The following is a 24,140-nucleotide window of genomic DNA, read 5'->3' as shown; positions in this document are numbered from 1 at the left end:
GGGTAATATGCTAATTAGACTGGATGTCTTCCAGATGTCCTTCCTGACAAAGCTAGCATCAGAGGGAAGCCAGCCCAGTCCTGGGTGCCTGCAGGTGGCCCAAGGGAAGCCAGCCCGGGTCCTGGGTGCCTGCAGATGGCCAGAAAGAAGCAGCCTGGGTCCCGGGTGCTTGTGGGTGGCCTGAGGGAAGCCAGCCCGGGTACCGGGTTCCTGCAGATGGCCAGAAAGAAGCAGCCTGGGTCCCGGGTGCCTGTGGGTGGCCTGAGGGAAGCCAGCCCGGGTCCTAGGTCCCGGGTACCTGCAAGTGGCCACGGAAGCAGCCTGGGTCCCAGGTGCTGGAGGGCAGCCGGTGCTGGCAGCCGGGGGAAGGAAGGCCTACTCTTGCACGAATTTTTGTGCATCGGGCCTCTAGTTAAATATAAAGATAGATGTTGAAAGCATAAAGTTGAAGAAAAGATATACCATGCAGACAATTATCTCAAGAAAGCTGGTGTCCCAATACTGATACAAAACATAGTTGACTTGAAGGTAGGAAACATTGTATCATACAGAGGCATTTCTTATAAAGGAAGATATTATTAAATAAGATCCTTATATCGCCCATGAAAATTGCAATTTAAATTTCAAAGACCGGGATCCAACTCACCCGGTAAGAAGATGCCATCTGAACAGGTAAGAGCTCAATACACCATATTTCCTGCAACTGTTACATGGTTGACTACATTGCCATCAGTCTGTAAGTCCTCTGCCGGCTAAAATTTTTCCTTTCAGTGCTGGTTCTCACAAATAGAACCTACTTGGTCCAACTCATGAGCAAGGATAAGAGATTATTACAATGATAAAGAAAGAACCCTTGCACTGTTAACTTGTCCACTAACAAGAAAATTCCTTAAACACACTTTCTAACGGTTGTGCAAGATCTCGCTTGGGACCCACCTGAACAAAGAGAATAATGAAGCTGGTTAACTCTTTTGAGGAAAAGCTTTGCCACCTAACAACTGTTGAGACCATTCGCACATAGAACTAAGCAATCACCTTGGTGGTTGATGCTCTCTCCTTCCTGGACACTGAAGTGCTGTCAGTGCCTTTAGAGAGTAAATACAGATGATGCCCCACTCCAGAAAGGCAAACATTTCCATTTCAGAGATGGAGAAGCCTAGGTGCAATACAGAGCTATCAGCCATCCCCAAAATCAGGAACTTCCATCTCATTTCTGCTGAATTCCTTTTATTTACCAAGTCCCAGCAACATAAGGCAACACTTGCTTGAACAGCGCATCTGGACTTGATGCTAAATGTTGGGTCCATTTACAGGTTCCCCATAGCTCCCTTTGGGGTGTACCTAGGGCTGTTGTTTTTGAAAGTGCTGACTACAACATAGATAAAACTCTGCAAGTGTGCCTGGATCGAGTATATTTGAATTAATCCTAATATTTTTTCATCATGTTCTGCCCAACTGCTCAATTACCTCATAGGAACAGGAATCCTTAATCCTTTTGTGAGATATATTTCTTCCTTGGCAAATGAACTTACTAATCTTTGCTTCCAAGGAATTGGTCTGGCTTGTGTTTTCATGTATATACTAGAGGCCCGGTGCACGAGATTCGTGCACTCAGGGTCCCTCAGCCTGGCCTGCGCCCTCTTGCAGTCCAGGAGCTGTCAGTCGGCTCCTTAGCACTGCCGTGAGAGGCTCCCACCATGGCTGCTGCACTCGCCAGCTGTGAGCCTGGCTCAGGGCTTCTGGCTGAGGTGCTCTCCTGTGGGAGCGCACTGACCACCAGGGTGCAGCTCCTGCATTGAGCGTCTGCCCCTGGTGGTCAGTGCATGTCATAGTGACCTGTCGTTCCGCTGTTCAGTCAATTTGCATATTAGCCTTTATTATATAGGATTATTCTAAATATACATCAATTCTTTTTTAAAATATGTATTCATTGTTTGTTGTTTTTGTTGTTGTTGTTTTAGAGATAGCAGAAGGGAGAGGGAGAAAGAAATAGAAACAAAGATATGAGAAAAACCTCGATCAATTGAACCCATAACCTGGGCATGTGTCCTGACCAGGAATTGAACAGGTGACCTTTTGGTGCACAGGACAATATGCCAATTGAGCCACACTAGCCAGGGCTATCCACCAATTCTTGTCTCTCCATGAAATAAAATTATAAAATTACTTTACACAAGCAACCAGTAGAATCATTTAGTCAGTAATCTTACAACTGTATAGTTACCCAGTTGAATAAGGAAACTACTAGACATCTAATATTTAAGAACAAATTAAAAATTATACATTTGACATGCTAGATTAAATTTCTAGAAATATGATGGTTTTATTAATATGATTTTCTAAGACAATGATCTTTTATTTTACTCTATCTCAAGAAGAATGGTGTGTGCACATAGGCAAACAATGCTACACACTCATTCCGGATAAGTCATACCTCATCTAAAATTTTATAATTGTATTACAAAATTACCAGGATTGAGGCTTCTTTAGTGAAATAACTGAACCTAACATAGTGACAAGTGGACACACATCTATAGAGGTATTCAATCACTTTTTTAAATATTTTAAACGTGCTCCCTTATACAACCAATATAATTCAAATACTAGAAAAATTTAAATCATTTCTATCAGTGGACTGTTCAAATGACAACACCAGACGTTACTGCATATTTTAAAAGATAATCTGCTCATCAAAGTCATTAAACTTGAGTAATAAATTCCTGGTAATACACATTTTAAATTGTTACTGCAAAACAAATTCCTGGTCTCAGATGTAATCAATCATTATAAAATGCCCTAGAAGTAGCCCTCAGGCCCTTAGGGAATTTTCTCTCATGCCTCAAAAAGAAGTGGGTAATAAATATTTCTTTGATGACTGCATAGATATGAGCAGTCACCCCCTACACTTAGTTCAAATTATTTCCAAATCTTGATGTTTATCTGATAGTTTGTGGTAATGTAATAGTTTCTGTTTAGTGTTATTTTGTATATTCATTAGTTTATTTTGCCTTTTCACCTTTTTTATTTGCTTTTTTTTTTTATCCCTTTGTTACTGGTACTTAAATGTCAAATCGGGACAGACTCTTTCATTTTTTCTATATAAACATAATTTTATAGCAGAAGTCCAGTTCTGGTCTCCCTCAACTCTGATTAAAATTCATTTTCAATCATGGTTTGTGAGAGGTATATTTTTATAAATTCCCTACTGTACTTCCCAAATAATTAGATTATAATTTAATTGCCTTTAGGAAGGAGTACTAGAAACATACATCCATACATCCTGTGTAGCAAAAATGTTTCTACTTACTAATAATAGTAAAAAAAAAAAGTCTGACACTCCAATAATGTTGCTAATGTGTCCCATTTTTAGAATAATTGAGCAATAAGTTATTATCAAATGCCGATGATTTGTAGTCATAAAATATTTCCCAGGCTCCTCCTCTCTGGTCCAGACAAAGAGAATTTGGAGACATAAATCAGTAAATATTAAACCTATTGCAGATGAGTATTCCATTTGCTGCTGTGATGTTCTGGAGGATTAAAACCCTTTAGGAAGTTAGAGCCTAAACGTTTCAATAATCATACTGATGCATTTTACTGGTGAAAGTGACATATTGGGCATCTACAATGTACAAGGCATGACCAAAGCATATGTAACTCGAAGGACTGTTTCAAGGAAAAGAATGATAGATGATTTATTCAAAACATTTGGCATTCTGCTAGTCATACTCCTGAACAGTGAAAGTGAGTTCCTTCCTCAATCATTCTGTTGTTCTTCTATTCACTTTTGTTCCACTAAAGGAATTACATGGACTGTGATGGTAACTGATACCATGGAGCCTTCCTGAGAGCAAGATTTTCCAAACATGGAGAAAATGAAGACAAATCTCTGCAATGTTTCAAAGGGAACTTTAAAGTAATTTGATACTGATTCTACTTTACAAAATCTTACCAGCCTAAATGACAAATGCTTAGAAGTCTTTTTTGAGTGAAAGACATTTAAAAAAGAATTGAGCAAAGATTTGTTCTTTCTATAGTACAGAGGTGGAGTATCACATGAAAAAACGAACGTAAATGCATTTAATTAATAAATGTCAGAAGATTTAAACAAACAAGTGAATTGGGGGAGGCATAATATTTAAATAGATAAAAATCCCCATATTTCAACTATGTCCTAATTTATGGTATTTTCTAGATGTTACATCAATAATGAAATTCATAAAGAACTACTTTGTTGTGATCCGCTGAAGAAAAGTATAGGGGAGAAAACAGATTTCCAATGAAGTCTTTCATGAAATCAAAGTTTATTTGAAACACCTGCTGAAGGGTAACTGCCCTGGGCATCATCCTTGGTTAGAGTGAAGAGAGAGTTCCAGGATGAGATATCCATTCTATCCCACTCAGAGACAAGCTTGGGCAGCGGATCGTGTTGGTCTAAGCTAATGTGTTTCTGCCGGGAATGCCCACATTTTATGAGAGAATTCCAAACAACTAGTGCAAAGTTACCTTTACACTAATTTTATACTAACTGGCTAAACCTTAAAGTCAACATTTCTGACAAACTTTACCAGATGTGAGTTTCAAGTGATATGATTGTGACTTTCTGATGCAAGCACACTACCTAGAGTCTGGCTTCAGATATCCTGTGATAAAGCCTACGGGAACCCAGGCAGGGACTTCTGAAATATGCCAATGTCTTGTCCATCTCCAGAACCAAGTGTAAGAGGTTCCTTTCTCAGCATGGAAACAAGTCTCAGGTCATCTGCTCTGCAGCTTCCATGAAGTACACCCTAAATAAATCAGGTTAATAAGTAAATGAATAATTGAATTAACAATTGAATAACTTACAGTTTCAGATACAATCCCAAAATGCTTCTAGCTCCTCTCCACTAATTTTGTTTTTAATATGGATGTTATATCTAAGAAGAGCAATGTAACTGAAGAAAATTTCAAAGATAAACCCTATACTGTAATAAGGTAAGATATTTATGTATATATCTGTGTCAACTCAAATGAAATAGCAAGCATTATATTCCACATCCAGTGGCTTCTTGTAAATCTCTCTACACTGAAAAGTGTTCCTTTTCTTTAAGACTTTCTTTAATGGGCATTTCTTGAGCTCCTAGCATATCCTAGGACTCTGGGGTCGGCAAACTCATTAGTCAACAGAGCCAAATATCAACATTACTTCTTCAAAATAGAATCACCCAGGCCGAAAACTGACTTCTGCGCATGGGCCACGAAGTTTCAATCACACTGTACGTGCGCCCACACGTGGTATTTTGTGGAAAAGCCACACTCAAGGGGCCAAAAAGCCGCATGTGGCTCGCGAGCCGCAGTTTGCCGACCACGGTCCTAGGTTATACATTAGTTTCATACATCCTACCTCGTCATTTCAATTACAGCTGAATACCAGTCTGTGAAGCCAAGCCAAAGCTTTGAAATAGTAAGATTTAGCCCTAACTGGTTTGGCTCAGTGGATAGAGCGTCGGCCTGCAGACTCAAGGGTCCCAGGTTTGATTCCGGTCAAGGGCATGTACCTTGGCTGCGGGCACATCCCCAGTGGGGGATGTGCAGGAGGCAGCTGACCGATGTTTCTAACTCTCTATCCCTTTCCCTTCCTCTCTGTAAAATATCAATAAAATATATTTTTTTAAAAAAAATAAATAGTAAGATTTAATCCTTAAAGTATTTCTAAATAGCTGAATGCATAAATCCTGAAATGGGACATGCATACTTGAAATAATTGCAGGAAGTCCGTAGCAATTTTACTGCTAAGGAAAAGGCCTAATCAGGGACACAGGCGCAGCCTCTCCTTAGATGCCTGTGGCCATTGTTCCAGTAACACATTTGAAATCTCAGAGGTGATAAACAGTTTCATCATTACAGTAGTACTCTTCAATTTTTTTATTTTACACTTCTAGCAGTAAAAACCTTGTGAACATGCAGTGCCAATAGCTAGTTAACTGTTCTCCCCTCTCTAGTTTATTTCCTAGATACATTTATTATTTACATTATAAAACATGTATTATGCTTCAACAAAAATAGGCATTAATAAAAGATGAGATAAAAATGTGATTCTAGGGCTCTAGTGTTTTCTTTTCACATAGCAATATATTAGCTGGCACACCCCAAAGATCAATGCATCTTGAAAGGAAAATCATTGCAATAGATAATCCAAAAGATCAATGTGTCTGAAGTTTAGTAAGCAATGATGGGAGGATCAAGCTGAGGAACAGGTAGGCAGTGGCTCGATCATGCAGGGTCGTGACACACAATTAAATCTTTTCAGTTTTTTCTCTAGTTCACTTAAGAAAGGTTTAGAGCAGTAATGGTGAACCTATGACATTCGTGTCAGAGGTGACACGCGAACTCATTTTTTTGGTTGATTTTTCTTTGTTAAATGGCATTTAAATATATCAAATAAATATCAAAAATATAAGTCTTTGTTTTACTATGGTTGCAAATATCAAAAAATTTCTATATGTGATACGGCACCAGAGTTAAGTTAGGGTTTTTCAAAATGCTGACACGCGAGCTCAAAAGGTTCACCATCACTGGTCTAGAGCAACCCATTTCCAAACATACTGAAGCTACCAGGTGGAGAATGAATTGGATAGGGACAAGAGTTAAATAAAAGAATATTATGACAATTTAGGGAAAATGTTGCAGACTTAGATTAGCCTGATAGGAGTTGAGGTGGAAAATATGTGATTAGAGATATATTTTAAAGGTAGATTTGTCTGGCCTGAATTATGATGTGAATAAAAATGTGTCATTTATCTAACAAGGAATGTGTGAGTCAAAGCAGGGATTAGACTGTGATAGCAGTAGAGAAAAGGGGAGAGGCAAGACCTGGCCAAAGAACCTAACTCCTATTTTGGAAATGGATGCTTTCCTAGTATGATATATCCAAGCTCATAGACATATAGGTATATGGTGGTTGCCTGAGGCAGGAGGCTAGGGAGTGGGCTGTATAGGTGAAGGGGGCCAAAGGTACAAATTTCCAGTCATGGGATAAGCCATGGGTGTGTTATATACAGCATGGTGGCTATACTTAATACTATTGTATTTCGTATTTAGAAGTAGCTAGGAGAGTGATCTTGAAAATTCTCATCATAAGAAAAATATTTGTAAAGGCATACATTGGAGATATTATGTTTTGTTTCAGACAGCCACAGTAAAAGTAGTATCTCAATAAAACAAATTGTAATATTTTTGCTGCTGCTGCTGCTGCTGGGGGGGGTGGGGTGGGGGGAGGTCCTGCCTTCAATTTGTAAAAAATAATGCAACATCTGTGAAGCACAATAAAGCAATGTACAGGGAAAGGAGGTATATCAGTAACTATGTATGGTGATAATTTAAACTGGACTTGTGATCATTCTGCAGTATTGAATCATTATGTTGTTTTCCTGAAACTAATACTATGTTATGTCAATTATAACTCAATTGAAAAAATAGTATGGGTATGATGCCAGCCTGGAAATAGGAATAGGGTTTTCAGGCTCAGCATTCAGGCCAGAGATTACTTCTAAAAGTTAAAGCCCATCAAGGTGCATAAGCAGATGTAGACAAGGTTGTACAGGCCAGTGTAGCACAGACCCAAGGAGGTCAACCTGCAGAGACCCATGTCGGCAAGGAAGGCGCAAGCAGAAACAATCCAATCACACAGGCAGCAGCCCAGCATTCAGGAGAGGTCTGAGGAAACTAGGAAGCAGACTTTTTAACCAGGTGACTAGAAGCAGCTGTTCAAAATCCGGAAGAGATGTGCAGATTTATACTAACAGTGAGGGGTTGGTAACTCCAGAATGGAAAATAGTTTATTCTTTTTTAAAATATATTTTTATTGATTTCAGAGAGGGAAGGAGAGGGAGAGGGAGAGAAACATCAATGAGTATTATTGATCAGCTGCCTCCTGTACACCCCTTCCTAGGGCAGGAAGTAGTTTATTATTTGCCATTGTTTTAGTCCCTTTTCTGGGTGTGTGTTGGAGGGGGTGGATGAAGAAGGGATGGAAGGCTCATGATGCTTCCAGAGAGGGGCAGAGCTTTGCTGTTTGTAGCAGAGGGAGAATTCCTCACTGAACTTCTTCCTTTTATCGTTCTGTCCTTAACAAATATTTTGAGCCCATCCCTTTTACTCCTTCATCTGATTTTCCTTTGTCTGTATCTATGCTGAAAAAGACAGTGATAATTATTTAAATAATATGACACTAGTTGTCAAAGGCATTTAGCCATATTGTTCCCCCCCCCCCCTTAATGAGGTAGGAGTGATATTGGGGAAATTTTACATTTAGTTGGCATAAATGTTCTCAGAAAATCAAAATAAATGCAAAAGATGACATTTTACAAGATTGCTTTCCATTCTGAACACAATGAGCAATTCAGTCACTGTTGAATAGCCCAATCTATTTTATTTCTTTGAACAAATTCCATTGTAAGAGCCAACATCATCCATGTGCTTCTAAAGCAGAAAGTAATTATCATTACAATTAGCTTTTAGAAAGATACGCATCTTCCTTATGGCATTGCTTCTCATCTTCACCTTCCTCTCTGATTTGTATTCATATCTTCAAAGTGGCTGTATAAAAAAAGATTATTCCTCCTGTGTCTACTTATATAGCTCAGTTGAGAAATTACACAGAGATAACTGTTGCCTGAGTCAGTTGAAGCAAGTTAGCCAATATGTATGGTCTAGACATATTGTCAGGGTCTTCTGAGATTCTGAAAGAACCTCAGAAATATAAATGTTATCTTACACCAAGAAAAAGTATTCAAAATAATTTATTTTTGAATATTTATGGAAAACATAAGGTGTTTAAACTGCTTTTCTGAACTCCATTATTCCCTGATCTTTCATAGTCTTTTGTAGGAGCCAAGTGCCTTAACTATAATTGGCTATGCCTTTGCAAAATGGGAAGCCAATGGGAGGTTGGGCAGATGAAACCTCCTGCCCTCACTATACAGCTGCATGGGCAGGGAGGGTCCAATCAGAGATATCACTGGCCTCTAAAGATGCCAGGAAGGCCCAGCTGGCGTGGCTCAGTGTTTAAGCATTGTCCCACGAACCAGGCAGTCATGATTCAATTCCCCATCAGGGGACAATCTAGAGTTTCAGGCTCTATTTCCAGTAGAGGGTGTGCAGGAGGCAGCTGATCAATGATTTTCTCTCATCATTGATGTTTCTCTCTCTCTCTCTCTCTCTCTCTCTCCCTCCCTCCCTTCCTCCCTCCCACTCTCCCTCCCTCCTATCCCTTCTATTCTGAAATCAATTTAAATAAACATATTTTTTTAAAATAAATAAAATAAAATATGCCAGGAAGATTGATATCCCAAGGCCTAATGCTAATCACAACTCCCATGGTCAAATTGTCCAGAAGTCACTAGCGCACCCATTAAATGGCACAAAGGAGAAGGCAAAAAAGACCTTACATATGTGTGTAGCCACACAGTCAGATTTTTGTAAGACTATTTACTTTGCCATATAAATTCATGTGAGTGATAGTTTCTCAGAATTTGGAAAACTGAGAAATGAGATTGTTCTCTAAGAATTAAATTATAAAATCCACACTAAATTATAAGAGAGATTCAAAGTCACCTGGAAGAGACAAGTTGGCCCCTTGAGCAGAGAAAGATGAGAGAGGACATTAATGAGTCTGAAAAGAATTATTTATTAGAAACATAGATTAATTAGCATAAAACATAGAAAAGCAAGACCATTAGGCAATCAATGATAGTAATCTCTCCCCATAATCCTGTTCTGGGCAGACAGCACATTAATAAAATATTCACCATGCTTGGTTAGGGTAGCAGGTCATCTCTCTATTCTGATGAAGGATGTATTTGATTATCCCGGATAAAGTTAAATATTGAAATGCTGAACTAATTCTCCTTACTCTGATTCTATGTTCATCAGTCAATTGTATGATTATAATTTATTTTGCAAGAGGCTTTTTTCATTCAGGGAGAGAACACCACCTAGAGTGCATGCCTGTCTAATCCTCTCTTTCAAACTTAGTGTGATCATATCCCTGAAGTATGTATATGTGAGTTCCTACTGCTGTCAAAGTCACTGAGCAGGAAAAGCTAAGGAGTGACAACAGTGGAATGAATAAGGTCAATGCCAACTGGGAAGGCTTCTCTGATGACATCATAACTCCAGCACACTGACAGAGGTAGAGAACCTATTTCAAAGTGAGAAGATATTCCTAATCTACATTCATTTTCCAGACCACACCCAGATTAATGGGCCACACTGCAGAGTGCAAAGAGAACTTGAAAGTCCTTGAGTGAATTCAGGCAAGAGTAATGTTTCTCTTTCTGTCCCTTCCTCTCTCTCTAAAATCAATAAACATTAATTTAATCCTCATTGGTGAGGATTAAGAAAAAAAGAAAGAGTGGGCAATTCTCATAAAACTGACTCAGCAAGATTCTTACTAAAGCCAGACCAAGAACAAGGCTTAGTTGAGAAGAGGGCTCCACATTTTGTCTATGAGACAGAGAGAGAGATATCCCATGTTCATGGATTGGAAAATTTTAAACTGTTAACCAAAGGATCTATAGACTCAATGCAATTACTACCAATTTTCAATGGTATTTTTCACAGAAATACAAAAACAATTCTAAAATTTATTTGGACCCACATAAGACCCCAAGTAGCCAAACTAACCTTGATAAAGAAGAACAAAGCTAGAGGCATCATACTTTCTGATCTCAAACTATACTACAAAGCTATAGTAATCAACAAAATAATATGGTATTTGTATAAAAATAAATACATAACCTAATGGAATAGAATCGAGAGCCCAGAAGTAAAGCCTTGCATGATGGTCAGCTAATTATTCACCAGGGAGCCAGGAAAACTTAATGAGAAAGGAAAGTCTGTTTAATAAATGTTGTTGCTAAGAGTGGATAGCCACATACAGGAGAATGAAACGGACCTCAAAATTCACTCAAAATGAAATACAGTCATTAAAATGAGAATCAAAACCATAAAACTCTTAGAAGACATAGGGAAAATGCTCCTTGACATTAGCCCTGGCAATGATTTTTGGATATGACACCAAAAGCAAAAATCAATATGTGGAATTGCATCAAACTAAAAACTTCTGCACAGCAAAGAAAAACATCAACAAAATGAAAAGGTGATCTACAGAATAGGAGAAAATATTTACAAATCATATATCTGATAAGGGGTTAATATCCAAAATATATAAAGAACTCACAATACAACTCAATAGGAAAAAATTAAACAATCCAATTAACAAATGGACAGAGTAACTCAGATTTTTTTTCAAAGAAGACATACAAATGCCCAAAGGATACGTTAAAAGTCGCAACATCACTACACATCAGGGAAATTCAAATCAAATCCATGGTGAGATATCATCTCATATCTGATAGAACTGTGTCATTGAAAAGATGAGATAACAAGTCCTGGTATGGATATAAAGAAAAGGGAACCCCAGGTGGAAATGTAAATTGATACAACCACTAAGGAAAACAGTATGGAAATTCCTCAAAAAATCAAACTATCATATGATTCAGCATCTTACATCTGGGTATATATTCAAAGAAATATATGGTACAACCTTCTAGTTACAAGACAAATAAATTCTGGGGACCTAATGTACATCATGGTGATTATAGTTAATAATACTATATATAAAAGGCTAATATGCAAAGTGTCCCCTTGGGAGTTTGACCAGGGGACAGGAGTTTGATCGCTCGCTATGTGTGCTGACCATCAGGGGTTGGCGCAGAACATGGTGGGCGACCAGCAGCTGCAGTGCGGCACCGAGGGAGCAAGGGAAGGAGGAGGTGGGGACGCGGGGAGGCAGGGAACCTGATCAGCCCTGATCACCGGCCAGGCCTAGGGACCCTACCCGTGCACGAATTTCATGCACCAGGCCTCTAGTATTATATATTTGAAAGTTGCTAAGAGAATAGACCTTAATGTTCTGAACACAAAAAAATAAATTATTTGATGTGATGGAGGTGTTAGCTAACACTATGATGGTAATAATTTTAATAATTTTGCAATACATAAGTATATGAAATCAACATATGTATACCTTAATTATACAATGTTATGTGTCAATTATATCTCAACAAAACTGGAAAAAATAAAGTTTGGTCAAGGTGAAAGTTTTGGTCAATACCTTCAAAACAATGTCTACTCTTTAAGACAATGTTGCTTTATTTTATGCTCAGTATGTAATCAAAACAAAACAAAATGCCCTCTGAGTCTTTTAAAAAACTGAATATTTTCAAAAGAACAAAAAGTGTCAGATAACATCCATACAAGGGAAACATAAGAAGAACTTATAAAATGAGAAGAAATTATTTTAGGTAAAATTTGACTTTAAAATTACAGAGAAAGACAAGTATCACATGATCTCATTCATATGTGAAATCTAATGAACAATATAAACTGATGAAAACAATAGATCCAGAGACACAGAAGCATGGAACAAACTAATGAGTCTCAGAGGGAAGGTGGGGGTGGGGCGGTGGGTGGGGAGAGATCAGCCAAAGAACTCATGCATATATGCATAACCCTTGGACACAGACAAGAGTTGGTGAAGGCCTCCTTGGAGGGAGTCAATGGGGATCAAAAGGGGACAGTTGTAATACTCTCAACAATAAACGTAAATTTTTTAAAAAATCACTATCATGCAGATGAAAACACCTTGACTCCGATAGACACTCAGAATAAAAATACTAGCTCCCTGGGGTCGCTGCAGGCAAGAAGTGTGTCCCCAGTGGCCAGACTGTAAAGACCTCTTATGAAGGAGACTCAGAGTGCTCAGAAGGGCCCTGCCTCGGCAGTGGGGCCGAGTCATGCACAGACTGAATCTCCTTCCAGTCCCAACTGTCAGAGATTCTAATCAAACCATATAGAGTCTAAAGCAGTGATGGCGAACCTTTTGAGCTCGCGTGTCAGCATTTTGAAAAACCCTAACTTAACTCTGGTGCCATGTCACATATAGAAATTTTTTGATATTTGCAACCATAGTAAAACAAAGACTTATGTTTTGATATTTGTTTTATATCTTTAAATGCCATTTAACAAAGAAAAATCAACCAAAAAAATGAGTTCGTGTGTCACCTCTGACACGCGTGTCATAGGTTCGCCATCACTGGTCTAAAGCATCAATATGATTCCAAGTAACTTATGGGCATCACAGAACCAAGCCCAACATTATTTAAAGGAACACAAAATACCCAGCACCCAACCATGTAAAATGCAAGATGTTACTCTCCTACCTAGAATGACCAGGTGTGCAGTGAAACAGAGAACTATCATCCACCATTCGCAGGGAAATGGATCAACAGACCCAGACATGACAGACGGCGGAATTGGTACAGGAAGACTTCAACACAGCGTGATAAATGGACTTCCTGCGGTCAAACGTGTAGAGGAGGCAGAGCACAAGGAGGTAACAGGAAGACACACAAACACCTAAATGGAATTTCTAGAGAGGAGAAACGCAAGAACTAAACTAAAATATGGAAGCAGACACACAATCCCGTTAACGTCAGGGATTTGTGGAGAGCTATACCATCAAGCAGTGAAGAGGCAGCACAGAGCGGCTGTCAAGGTCATGGACAAGGACTCCAGTGCTGGGTTCCCATTCCCGGCTCTGAAACTACAACTGTGGATCTTGTTCAAGGTAGTTACTCCGCTGATCCTCAGTTTCCTTCTCTGTAACATGAATAGAATAATGGATGATAAATGGGGACATGGCCCCTTCCCAAGCTCCAACTCCTCCTCCCACCCTGTGGGAACATGATGAATGGCGTCGGTAAGCGGGCTGTGGGACCCACCTCAGGAGCCTGGCCAGAAATGGCCAAACACAAACTGTTCTCGAATGTGAGCCTGGACTGTAAACAACTTCCTTTGGCTCTCACACAGTTTGTGCCTGAGCTCGCACCCTCCCTCTTTGCTTTGTTTTCTGTACTCTATGTAACCTGGCCCTGGGAAAGTCTGGGTGGCAGTGAAATTTCACCTGTCGGCTGCCTCCGGTGTGGCCTGTCCTCAGGCCACTTGGACTTGGTGGAAAACTTCACCTGTCAGCCGTCACTGTCACCGGTGGGCACCGAAGTCCTAATCAACCCATGTCTTCCATGGCCAGTCCTCCCGGTTAGTTCTTTGAAATCGACAAACAATATGCTAAGGCCGGCTCTTTGGATAAAAAGTAACAACTTCTTCCTTGGGACTTGCTGTGAGGAATTAAACTAGTTTATAAAGAACAGAGGAGGCCCTGACTGGTTTGGCTCAGTGGATAGAGCGTCAACCTGCGGACTGAAGGGTCCCGGGCTCCACTCCGGTCAGGGGCATGTACCTTGGTTGCGGGCACATCCCCAGTAGGAGGTGTGCAGGAGGCAGCTGATCGATGTTTCTCTCTCATGGATGTTTCTAACTATCCCTCTCCCTTCCTCTCTGTAAAAAATCAATAAAATATATTTTTTAAAAAAGAACAGAGAAGTTTACCGGGCACACAGTTTCATGGTGGTAAAAATGCTATGAAAGAAAATGAAAGACAAATAACCCAGCTATCGTCCCACAAACACAGGAAGCAGCCTCCTGCCCTATTTTCCTCCACTTTTCTTCTTGAGTGTTCTTAGCCATAGGGCCTAATCCGGGGCCTGCAGGAGCTGGCACTGTCTGCCCGGCTGGAGCTCAGGAGGGTCAGGGGTCCTGGGGTGTGAGAAGCCTGTGTGCTCCTCTCTGCTTCTGGCAATCTGAGGCCCGTGGGAGGTCTAGGATGCGATTGCTCCTCTCCCATTCCCCGCTAATGCCCTTCATCACGCTGGGGTAGGCTCCTCACCCAGTTCTCAGGTACTCACGGAGCATAGAGGCCTTCCCCCAGGGCAACACCCTCAGAGGTGTTTCCCTGTTATTCTGCCCTTGACCTTGATGAATACTTTGTACAGTTCTATGTAACTTCAGGTTAAGTGGAGCTCTCCCACCAGCCTAGAAGCTCTGCAATCTCATGTACACCATCTACAGTGGGGCCTTGAATTACGAGTGTCCCGACTAACGAGTTTTTTGAGATACCAGCTGTCTCTCCGCCAATTTTTTGCATTGAGTTGACAGAGTAATTTGAGCTAATGAGCTCCTTAACGAGCTCGGTCTCGGAACGAATTAAACTCGTAAGTCAAGGCCCCACTGTACAAGTGAATTCAGCAATAAAAGAGCTTCCTCACTTGATGCCACAGTGGACTCAGTTGGAAGACATTTCAAAGGCCAACCCAGGTGATTCAGCCTTAATGATTTGGGGCTGGGTCCCAGCACTTGTGTTTGTGACGCGCTCCCTTGGCGATGCTAACCAGCAGCCCCATTGAGATGTGCCACCGTGCACTCTGCTATGAGTGCTCCTGAGTGCAGAGGCCTCTTTGGTCCATTCCCAGGTCTTTGTGTTCCAAAGAGGTGGGGCCTTTAGTAACTGGGAGGCACTCCCAGGCTTCCAGGGTTGAACTCTCCTGGTGAGGATTGCTTTCCAGAGATTCTCACTTAATGATAAACAGTGGGGCCCAGGCGTCAGGACTTCTGCAGGCCTCAGGTGATTCTAATGTACCAGCGTGAGGGAGGAGCTCCTCTTAAAAGGGTCTGGTAGGGAGGGCCTTTGTTTTGTCTCCTGACACAGGATGGTAGTTTTCAGAGTCTCAGGGGCCTGAGGCAGAAGACGAGGGTCTGCTCTAGGAAAGACTTATCGAGATTTGGTATTTATTCAAGAGAGGCCTGTGGATTTGAAGAAAAAGATTTCACACAAGTTTCGAGCTGGTTGTCTTTCCGAGGTTGGAGAAACTGTGCGGATTGAGTTTTAAAGCTTTCTCGGACTGGCTTATTTCACTTAGCATCATCTCCACATCCATCCATGCTGTTGCAAAAGGTAAAATTTCTTTCTATTTTTATGGCCTTGGAGTATTTCATTGTGTAGTAGTTCATTGTGTAGATGAACCACAGCTTGTTTATCCACTCACCTATGGATGGGCACTTGGGCTGTTTCTAGATCTTGGCTATTGCAGATAATGCTGCAGTGAACACAGTGGTGCCTTTTATTGAATTCATGTTTCGGGATTTGTAGGATATATTTCCAGAAGTGGGATCGCTGGGTCAAAAAGCAGTTCCATGTTTAATTTCTTGAGGAAATTCCATACTGTTTTTCGCAGTGGCTGCACCAGTCTGCATTCCCACCAGCAGTGCAGGAGGGTTCCCTACAGCCTTGCAGCACTTCTGTTTGTAGACTTGTTGGTGATAGTCATTATGACAGGTGTGAGGTGATATCACATTATGGTTTAAATTTACACCTGTCTGATGATTAATGACATTGATTTTTTTTTCATATGTCTATTGGCCATTTGTTTGTCCTCTTTGGAGAAGTGTCTATTCAGGTTGTTTGCCTATTTTTCAATTGGATTGTTTTGTCTTTCTGGTGGTGAGTTATATACATTCTTTACAGATTTTGGAAATTATCCTATTATCAGATGTACTGGTGAACATGTTCTTCCATACAATGGGTTCCCTTTTCTTTTTCTTGATGGTTACTTTTGCAGTATAAAGGTTCTTAGTTTGATGTAGTCCCATTTGTTTATTTTTTTTTCTTTGTTTCCAATGCCTTAGGGCAGTGGTTCTCAAACCTTCCTAATGCCGTGACCCTTTAATACAGTTCCTCATGTTGTGGTGACCTCCAATTTCATTGTTACAAATTGAACATAATTAAAGCATAGTGATTAATCACAAAAACAATATGTAATTATATATGTGTTTTCCGATGGTCTTAGGTGACCCCTGTGAAAGGGTTGTTCGACCCCCAACCTGTCGCGACCCACAGGTTGAGAACCACTGCCCTAGGGGGTATATTGGCAAAAATATTGCTATAAGAGATGTCTGAGATTTTACTGCCTATGTTTTCTCCTAGGATTTTTATGGTTTCATGACTTACATGTAAGACTTTTAGTCATTTTGAGTTGATTCTTGTGTATGGTATAAGTTGGTGGTCCAGCTTCATTTTTGTGTGTGTATCTGTCCAATTTTCCCAGCACCATTTATTGAGGAGACTGTCTTTATTCTCTTGTATGCCCTTGCCTCCTTTGTTGAAAGACAAATACCATATGATCTCACTTATATGTGGAATCTAATGAGCAAAATACACTGCTGAACAAAATAGAAACAGAGGCCTGAATACATGGAATAGACTGACAGCTCTCAGAGGGGCGGGGGGAAGGGAGGGCTGTGCGGAAGAAGGTGAAAGGATTAGTCCAAAACCATGTGTATATTTATAACGCATAGACACAGGCAACATTGTGGTGGTAGCCAGGTGGAACTGGGGGCTGGGGCTAGGTGGAGGTGGGCAAAGGGTGGGAAATGGGAACACCCTCTCGGTCTCCCTCCTTCTCCCACCCTCCACCCTCCCTCTCTAAAAATCAATAAATAAATTTTAAAATAATGTAATTAATAAAGTAGGCTTTATTCATATGTTAGCATGTGTTAATATGGAATTTTATGTGCTTATAACACTGAATAGACTTTATTAACAAGCACTCATTTAGTTTTCACAAATATTAATTATATATTAAGTATCAAAGAATACCTCTTTAGGTTCCTTAAAGTAAAAATGATGCAAAAATATTATTTGATCACAATACAATGACACTAGAATTAATAATAATAAAAAAGAACCCTTCTATCTGGTGGGAAATCTGTTATACAACTATGGGGGAAAATAAAATTAATATTGTAAAATATTGAAAAAATGAAAATAATCAAGGAGATAAAGCATGAAATAAATTCAAACTTAAAAGCCAGTAAGAAAAAAAATAAATGTAAGGATTTAAGAAAAATTGCAGGATTAGTAAGAGAGAAAACAGGAAAAAAATTAGATTAATAAATTAAAGACTGATTCTCTGGAACAAAAGACCAAAATAGACTAATACTAGGTAATCTAAAACAAACAAAAAGCAGAAAGTACAAACTTATAAGTTCAAAAATAATAAAGGGACCCAGCCGATATGGCTCAGTGGTTGAGCGTTGACTCATGAACCAAGAGTTTATGAGTTCAGTTCCAGTTTGGGACACATGCTGGGATTGTGGGATAGATCCCCAGTAGGGGTCATGCAGCTGATGAGTCTCTCATCGATGTTTCTATCTCTCCCTCTCCCTCTTTCTCTAAAATAAATAAAAGTAGTAAAGGGAAATAACTTTTGAAACAGAACAACTTCAGAAAAATCACTATAGATTACTCTGTATAAATCCAAACAAATATATTTGAAAACCTAGATGAGAGGAAAATAAAGTTAATGAAAATAAAATTTATGAAATTTTATTGGCGTAGAAATAGAATGATTAAAGCAATATATTTTTATAAAAGAAATAATGTTTTTAAAGAAACGCTACTTAAAATAGCACCATGTCTGGATGCTTTCCTGGAGGAAGTTTTACCACATTGTAGAAACTAGATAATCAAAATCATAATCTATAATAATAAAAGTGTAATATGCTGATCAGACTGGACAAACTTCTGGACACAGCCAGGGCCCGAGGGAAGCCCGGGTCCCGAGTGCCAGAGGGAAGCTGGTGCTGGCAGCCAGGAGGGGTGAGGGGAGGAGAGACGGGAAGGCCTACTCTTGTTACATAAATTCTTGAATGTTTTTAATGAAGCATATGTCTACTTTGATAACAATAGCACTTAGAAATATAGATGTAAAATCATAAGTAAAACATTGGCAAGTAAAATCCAGTACCACCTTAAAAATATACATCAGTGAAATTTATTCAGGATATGCTAGAATAGTTCGATATTAGCATACCATTTGCGTATCTCAGTTCTAAAGCCAGTAACATACCCAGTAATTAAATGAGTAAATACTTAGTGGTCTTCCCATTGTGTCCTGCCAGGGATGGCTTCATGGGTATGCATTCAATGCGGTCACATAGGTACTTGTGCTGAAAAGAACGCACACGCACTTGGTTTAATGCTCTTAATTTTTTCACAAGTGGTCTCAAATTTGAGATAGGCAGACCTGGATTTGGATCCTGGTTGTCATTCATTGCCTACCTGTTCTTGGGCAAGTCGCTCAACTTCTCTGTACCAGGCTACCGTGCAGTGCTATGGTGGAGACTGAAGTTGGTATATGACCTTGCCAAGTACATAGTAACTGATGATACATGGTAATTATTGTTGCTGCTGTGGTGGTGGTGGTGGTGGTAGGTATTGTTGTGACTAGTTTTTCTCTAAGTCTAGTGTTGGTTAAAAAAAGAGAGACTAGGCAACTCTGATTTCAAGTATCAGAGATTCCAAGGAAATCATTTTTTTAGCTGAGTTTAGAGGGCTGAGCCCAGAATTGAGTTTCTATAGAAGGGCACCTAACAAACTATAAATGTCAAGAAGGTGATATATTATAATCTGAGGAAATCTGAGTCAGACAAGAAATGGAAAATAAGTTGGCAAGGGCCACTTCACGGAGGACTAGATCAGCCTGTCATGCTAAAGACCCCGAATGCGATCTTGCAGGCAGTGAAAAGTCATTAAAGGGTGGAAGTATAATTGTGACGGGAGGTGACCTGCCTTCTAGAAATTGCTCTGACAGCATTAAAGAGACATGAAGAACTGTGGAATGAAAGCTGACTTCCCGTTACCATTGCTTTCCCTGCTGGCACACCTGACAGAGACAATTTCCATGTCTTCCATAAGTCGTAGTCAGCACTGAGCAGATACATTCTTAGCTTAAGGAAGTGCCTTCGGGCCACAGCATCGGTCCGGGAGGCATCCTGGTGAAGAGTCAGCCATAATTCACATCCTAAACACTGCTCACACCCTGCACCCAAGCAGGAGTGGGAAGATGGGTGGCCACTGCTCCTGCTGTCTTTTCCAAACCCACTCCAGGCTTGCAGGCAGAGCCAGTCCCCTGCTGAGTGCGTTAGCACTTCCTGTCTCCTGACACCCAGTGGATGTCCTCACCATTTGCTAGAGCCCCCAGAAGACCCTGGGTTGCACTCATTGTCATTCTCAGTTAGTGTCATTCTCAGTGGCAGCCCATAAACAATGCTTATTCTGCACCCACAGTGCTTAGAGGTCAGAAATAGGCCTACAGATAACGGCCACAGCAAAGAAAGCAGTGGGAGCAGGTAGTATTTCCAGTGTTGTGTGTAGTCAATGGCATTAGCTTTTCCATGCCATTAAGAATTACTCAACACAACTCAACAGGTGACTCAGACCGCCCCTCCGCCAATTTCTAAGGCGTCTGACAGCTAGAGATTCACCAGGCATTGGACAAACTATTCTTAGAGAGTATTTTGAATTTCTCTTTGTGAATCACAGAAAATGTCAATTTGTCATGCATGATCAATTGGCTCTGGGTTTCAATTTGATTTTGTACTCTGTTTTGAACAGCCACAATTATTTAAAATGGTGAGCAACAATTTCTTTGAGTATTATATTTCATTTTTAAATTTTCAGTAGCATCGATGCTAAATGTGTTATTTCCTCTTGCTGTTTGGGGGATTTAATTTGCTTTGTGAGATAAACTGTTTTGAGCTCTCAGAGAGGGTTCATACAATCAAACTGCATTTTGCAAGTTCATTTCTCTAAAATGTATCCCGGTACCAGAGTCCATTATTTAAGATATTCTTGGGCAAAAATAATCATTAACATTTAAAAGCAAGCTTCTTTATTATATGTAGAAGTAAAATTATCTTTTCCTGGGGTATATAAAAACCATTTTACATAACACCATTATCTCATTGTCAGCCACTAAGTAATATTGAGCTGTTGTGTGTGGTGACTTTCTGCATTTCATGTTTTCTTTTTTCTGCAAAACATAATTCTCCACAGCTATTTCATAATTATATTTACAAAGATAGATGAAGGACCTTGTTATAGATCTCAGTCTCATCCAAAAAAATGAGATTGAACGGGGGTGTCAGATTGTTCAAATCTTCTGAAATAAAAACATTCTGGAGATCCAGTTTGTGTGACAACAACATGCATTTAACAAAACAAAAAATAATCAATTCTGTGCCAGTGACAGGAGGTGATTCAGCTAGCTGGCTGGCAGTAAAGGTTGTTTAGCAGGTTTCAGATTCCTAATTGGGTGTCTAGCTGGCTAAGTAGCAGCTGGTCTTTAATTAGTTGAAAAATTATTACCACTAAGAGTTGCTTTAAAAAGAAAAAGAACAAAATAATTAAAATGTTAGAATCCATATGGTGGGTGCTTGTCCTCACTTGTCAATAGCTGTTTTTTTCATTATCACTAAGAAGTTTAAAAATATTCCTGTGGCACTTACTTTTTAAAATGTAACTCATGTAAATGTAAAATCCCCAAAGATTCCCAGAATAGAATAGTAAGACAACCGCTGCTTGCCATTTAATTATTCCTTTTGAACAAAAAATTATCTCAAATACTCCCTACCCCCTGGGTTGAATATATAGTTGATAAGTGAATCTTGTAACAGGTCTCATTATTATAATTATTATTTTGTTAATCCTCACCTGAGGATGTTTTTTTCCATTGATTTTTAGAGAGTGGAAGGGAGGGAGGGAAGAGAGAGAGAGAGAGAGAGAGAGAGACACACACACACATCAATGTGAGAGAGACACATTGTGTGGTTGCCTCCCCCACACCCCCACACTACCCAACCAGAGCCGGGGGATCAAACCCTCCACCCCGCAGTGTGCTGGCCAATGCTCTAACCACTGAGCACCACTGGCCTCATTATTGAAGGGATTTGTAAATTCCCTGACTTGATTTGTTATAAATATAAGGACGCTGGTGAAAATGTCAGTATCTTACAGATAACAGGAAAATTGCCTTTGCACACAGACTCCATTTAATGATTAGTAGGAAATCCCAAGTTTGACATGATTTTCTAATTATATTTGCATCCTTTTTTAGGAGAAAGTTTTGTAAAAATACAACGTAATACATGACTTAGAGATAAACAGTCTACACCAGTGGTTCTCAACCTTGGCTGCACATTAGAATCGCCTGGGAATCTTTTTAAAATCCTGATTTCTGGGCCTCATCCTCCGGAAATTCTGTTTCTTTGTTATGGGGTGGGGCCCCAGAAATCGGGATTTTAAAAAGATTTCCAGGTGATTCTAATGTGCAGCCAAGGTTGAGAACCACTGGTCTACACACAGTCTACATGAATACAGCACAAAACTCTCTAGTTAAATATACATGCATAACAATGCTCTTACCTCCCATATTGACAAAACTGTACCACTTAGACCAAATAATGTGTGTGGTTTTTTTTTAAATCTTTCTATATTTTTTAGTTGGAGGTGGTGGTATAATAGAAAGTGAATGAGTCTTGTCATAGATATAGATAACAGAATGGTGGTTGCCAGAAGGGACAGGGGGAAAGTGAAGTGAATAGGGGAGCAGGCACAAGGAAACTAGACTCCAGGTGGTAAGCACACTAATAGAGTACACAGGTGTCAAATTATAGTCTTGTACACCTGAAATGTATGTAATGTTATTAACCAGTGTTACCCCAGTAATTCAGTTTTTAAAAAGAGTGTACAATTTTTGGTTCTAGTAGAACTGGATCCAAATTTAATCTTCCTTTTTTTTACTACCCTAATGTTCCTTAAATCACCTTTGGCTCTATTTTTTTCTTCTATGATGTAATAACAATTAGATCCAACCTTTTAGATTATAATGAATGCTACAAAGTAACTAGCATGACTATTTCTGGAATGCATTATCCCATACATTCTTTCATTCTTTTCTTATACTTACTTTCATATACATGGGATGTTTCAGTTACCTGGAAAATTCTTTTATGGGGTCCATCTCATGCTCTTATGGTATCCATGAGCAATGATTTATATACGTATCCAATCTATTTTTGAGTAAATATATCATTTATTAACAAATGTTTGACCACTTTTGGAATGTGAATATCATGTGATATTTATACCCTGTACTCCACAGTTGCTAGAGATAATGAGACTGACTTGAATGGAAATTTTAAAAATATATATATATATATTATTGTTTTCAGAGAAGGGAAAACAGAAGGCGATAGAAACATCAATGAGAGAGAAATATCGATCAACTGCCTCCTGCTGAGGATGTGCCCTGACCAGGAACCCAACTGGTGATCTTTTGGTGCATAGGCTGATGCTCAGCCACTGAACCACACAGGTTTGGCTGAATGGAAATTTGATATAATATTTACCTTGCATCCTCCAAAAGTTGCTAACTCACAGGAGTTGCTAACTCACATTTCTTAGCTAGGTATCCAAGTCAGCTCTTTAACTGAATGCATGTCTTACGGTGCATGCACTTACTGAGCAGAATCCTAGTTGTGCCCAACACTGTGGTCCTTTGTGGCTGCTCTAGGACACCATGCCTTCTCCCTTGACAGAATTAGAAGCTCATCCTTTCTGTTTTTCAACTTTAAGTTTTTCTTTAAACCACCTTTTTTGTGTCTTGTTTTAATATTACTATTTCAAATGCATTGCAGGATAATAAAAGGAATCATTTTCAATTAAATGTTTTGTATCAACATTGGTCCCTACTTTTCTGCTTACGTTTCAACACTATCTAAAGTCTCTACCCATGAAATTTTTCCATCATTAGGTTCTGCATGTTTCCGAGTTCACTGCTGATGTTCAGTAAATATCAGGTTATCATGATCAGGCATTGCCAACTGGGAGAAACACTAACATATCTTCCAGTGAGATGCAAATTGGGCAGTAGAGATTAATAGTAAACATTTGGTTGACATGTCTAATTTCACTTGGGTTGGACACTATTGTACTTCTCTGTGGTCTGCCATACCGCCAGCTGACTTTTCTACAGGTGTTCTCAACACACAAAGGAGAGGCTGAGCATGAACCTCCTGCTGCATATCAACAAGATGGAGAGGATGCAGCAATGCTCTCGCTCTTCAAGACCTGTTGATATGACAGGATGGAAAACCTCATGCTTCTACACTGTCACAGATGTCTGTAATTACTGCTGCTCCACAACTAAATGATTCAGCGTCTCCATTCCCATCACTCTCAGAAGATACCCCAGTGACATTTTACGTTGCCCTGCCCTTGGTTTTCCCCAATTCACTGAGCCAGGACCTACATGGTTTGTCCAATCTCTAAAGTCAATGTGGTAGTAACCCAGCAT

General features: G+C 39.6%; 1 protein-coding gene across 2 annotated transcripts in view; it reads left to right on the top strand.

Moving 5' to 3' along the window:
• Positions 1-24,140, top strand: part of ARAP2 (ArfGAP with RhoGAP domain, ankyrin repeat and PH domain 2) — a 205,291-nt gene that overhangs the window by 161,691 nt on the left and 19,460 nt on the right. Inside the window, exon 34 of one of the 2 annotated variants that reach the window (XM_036330996.1) lies at positions 3,802-5,176. The exons of the other annotated variant lie outside the window; for it this stretch is intronic. Coding sequence (XP_036186889.1) covers positions 3,802-3,819 — 18 coding nt within the window. The 3' untranslated portion in view covers positions 3,820-5,176. Of the gene's footprint in view, positions 1-3,801; positions 5,177-24,140 lie in introns of those variants that run through there. 2 annotated transcript variants of the gene reach the window in all.

This window comes from Myotis myotis, unplaced genomic scaffold (genome assembly GCF_014108235.1).
Source record: "Myotis myotis isolate mMyoMyo1 unplaced genomic scaffold, mMyoMyo1.p scaffold_m19_p_1, whole genome shotgun sequence".
Lineage (NCBI taxonomy): Eukaryota > Metazoa > Chordata > Mammalia > Chiroptera > Vespertilionidae > Myotis > Myotis myotis.
Note: the sequence above shows the minus strand (reverse complement) of the source record. Positions and strands in the feature narration are given on the sequence as shown.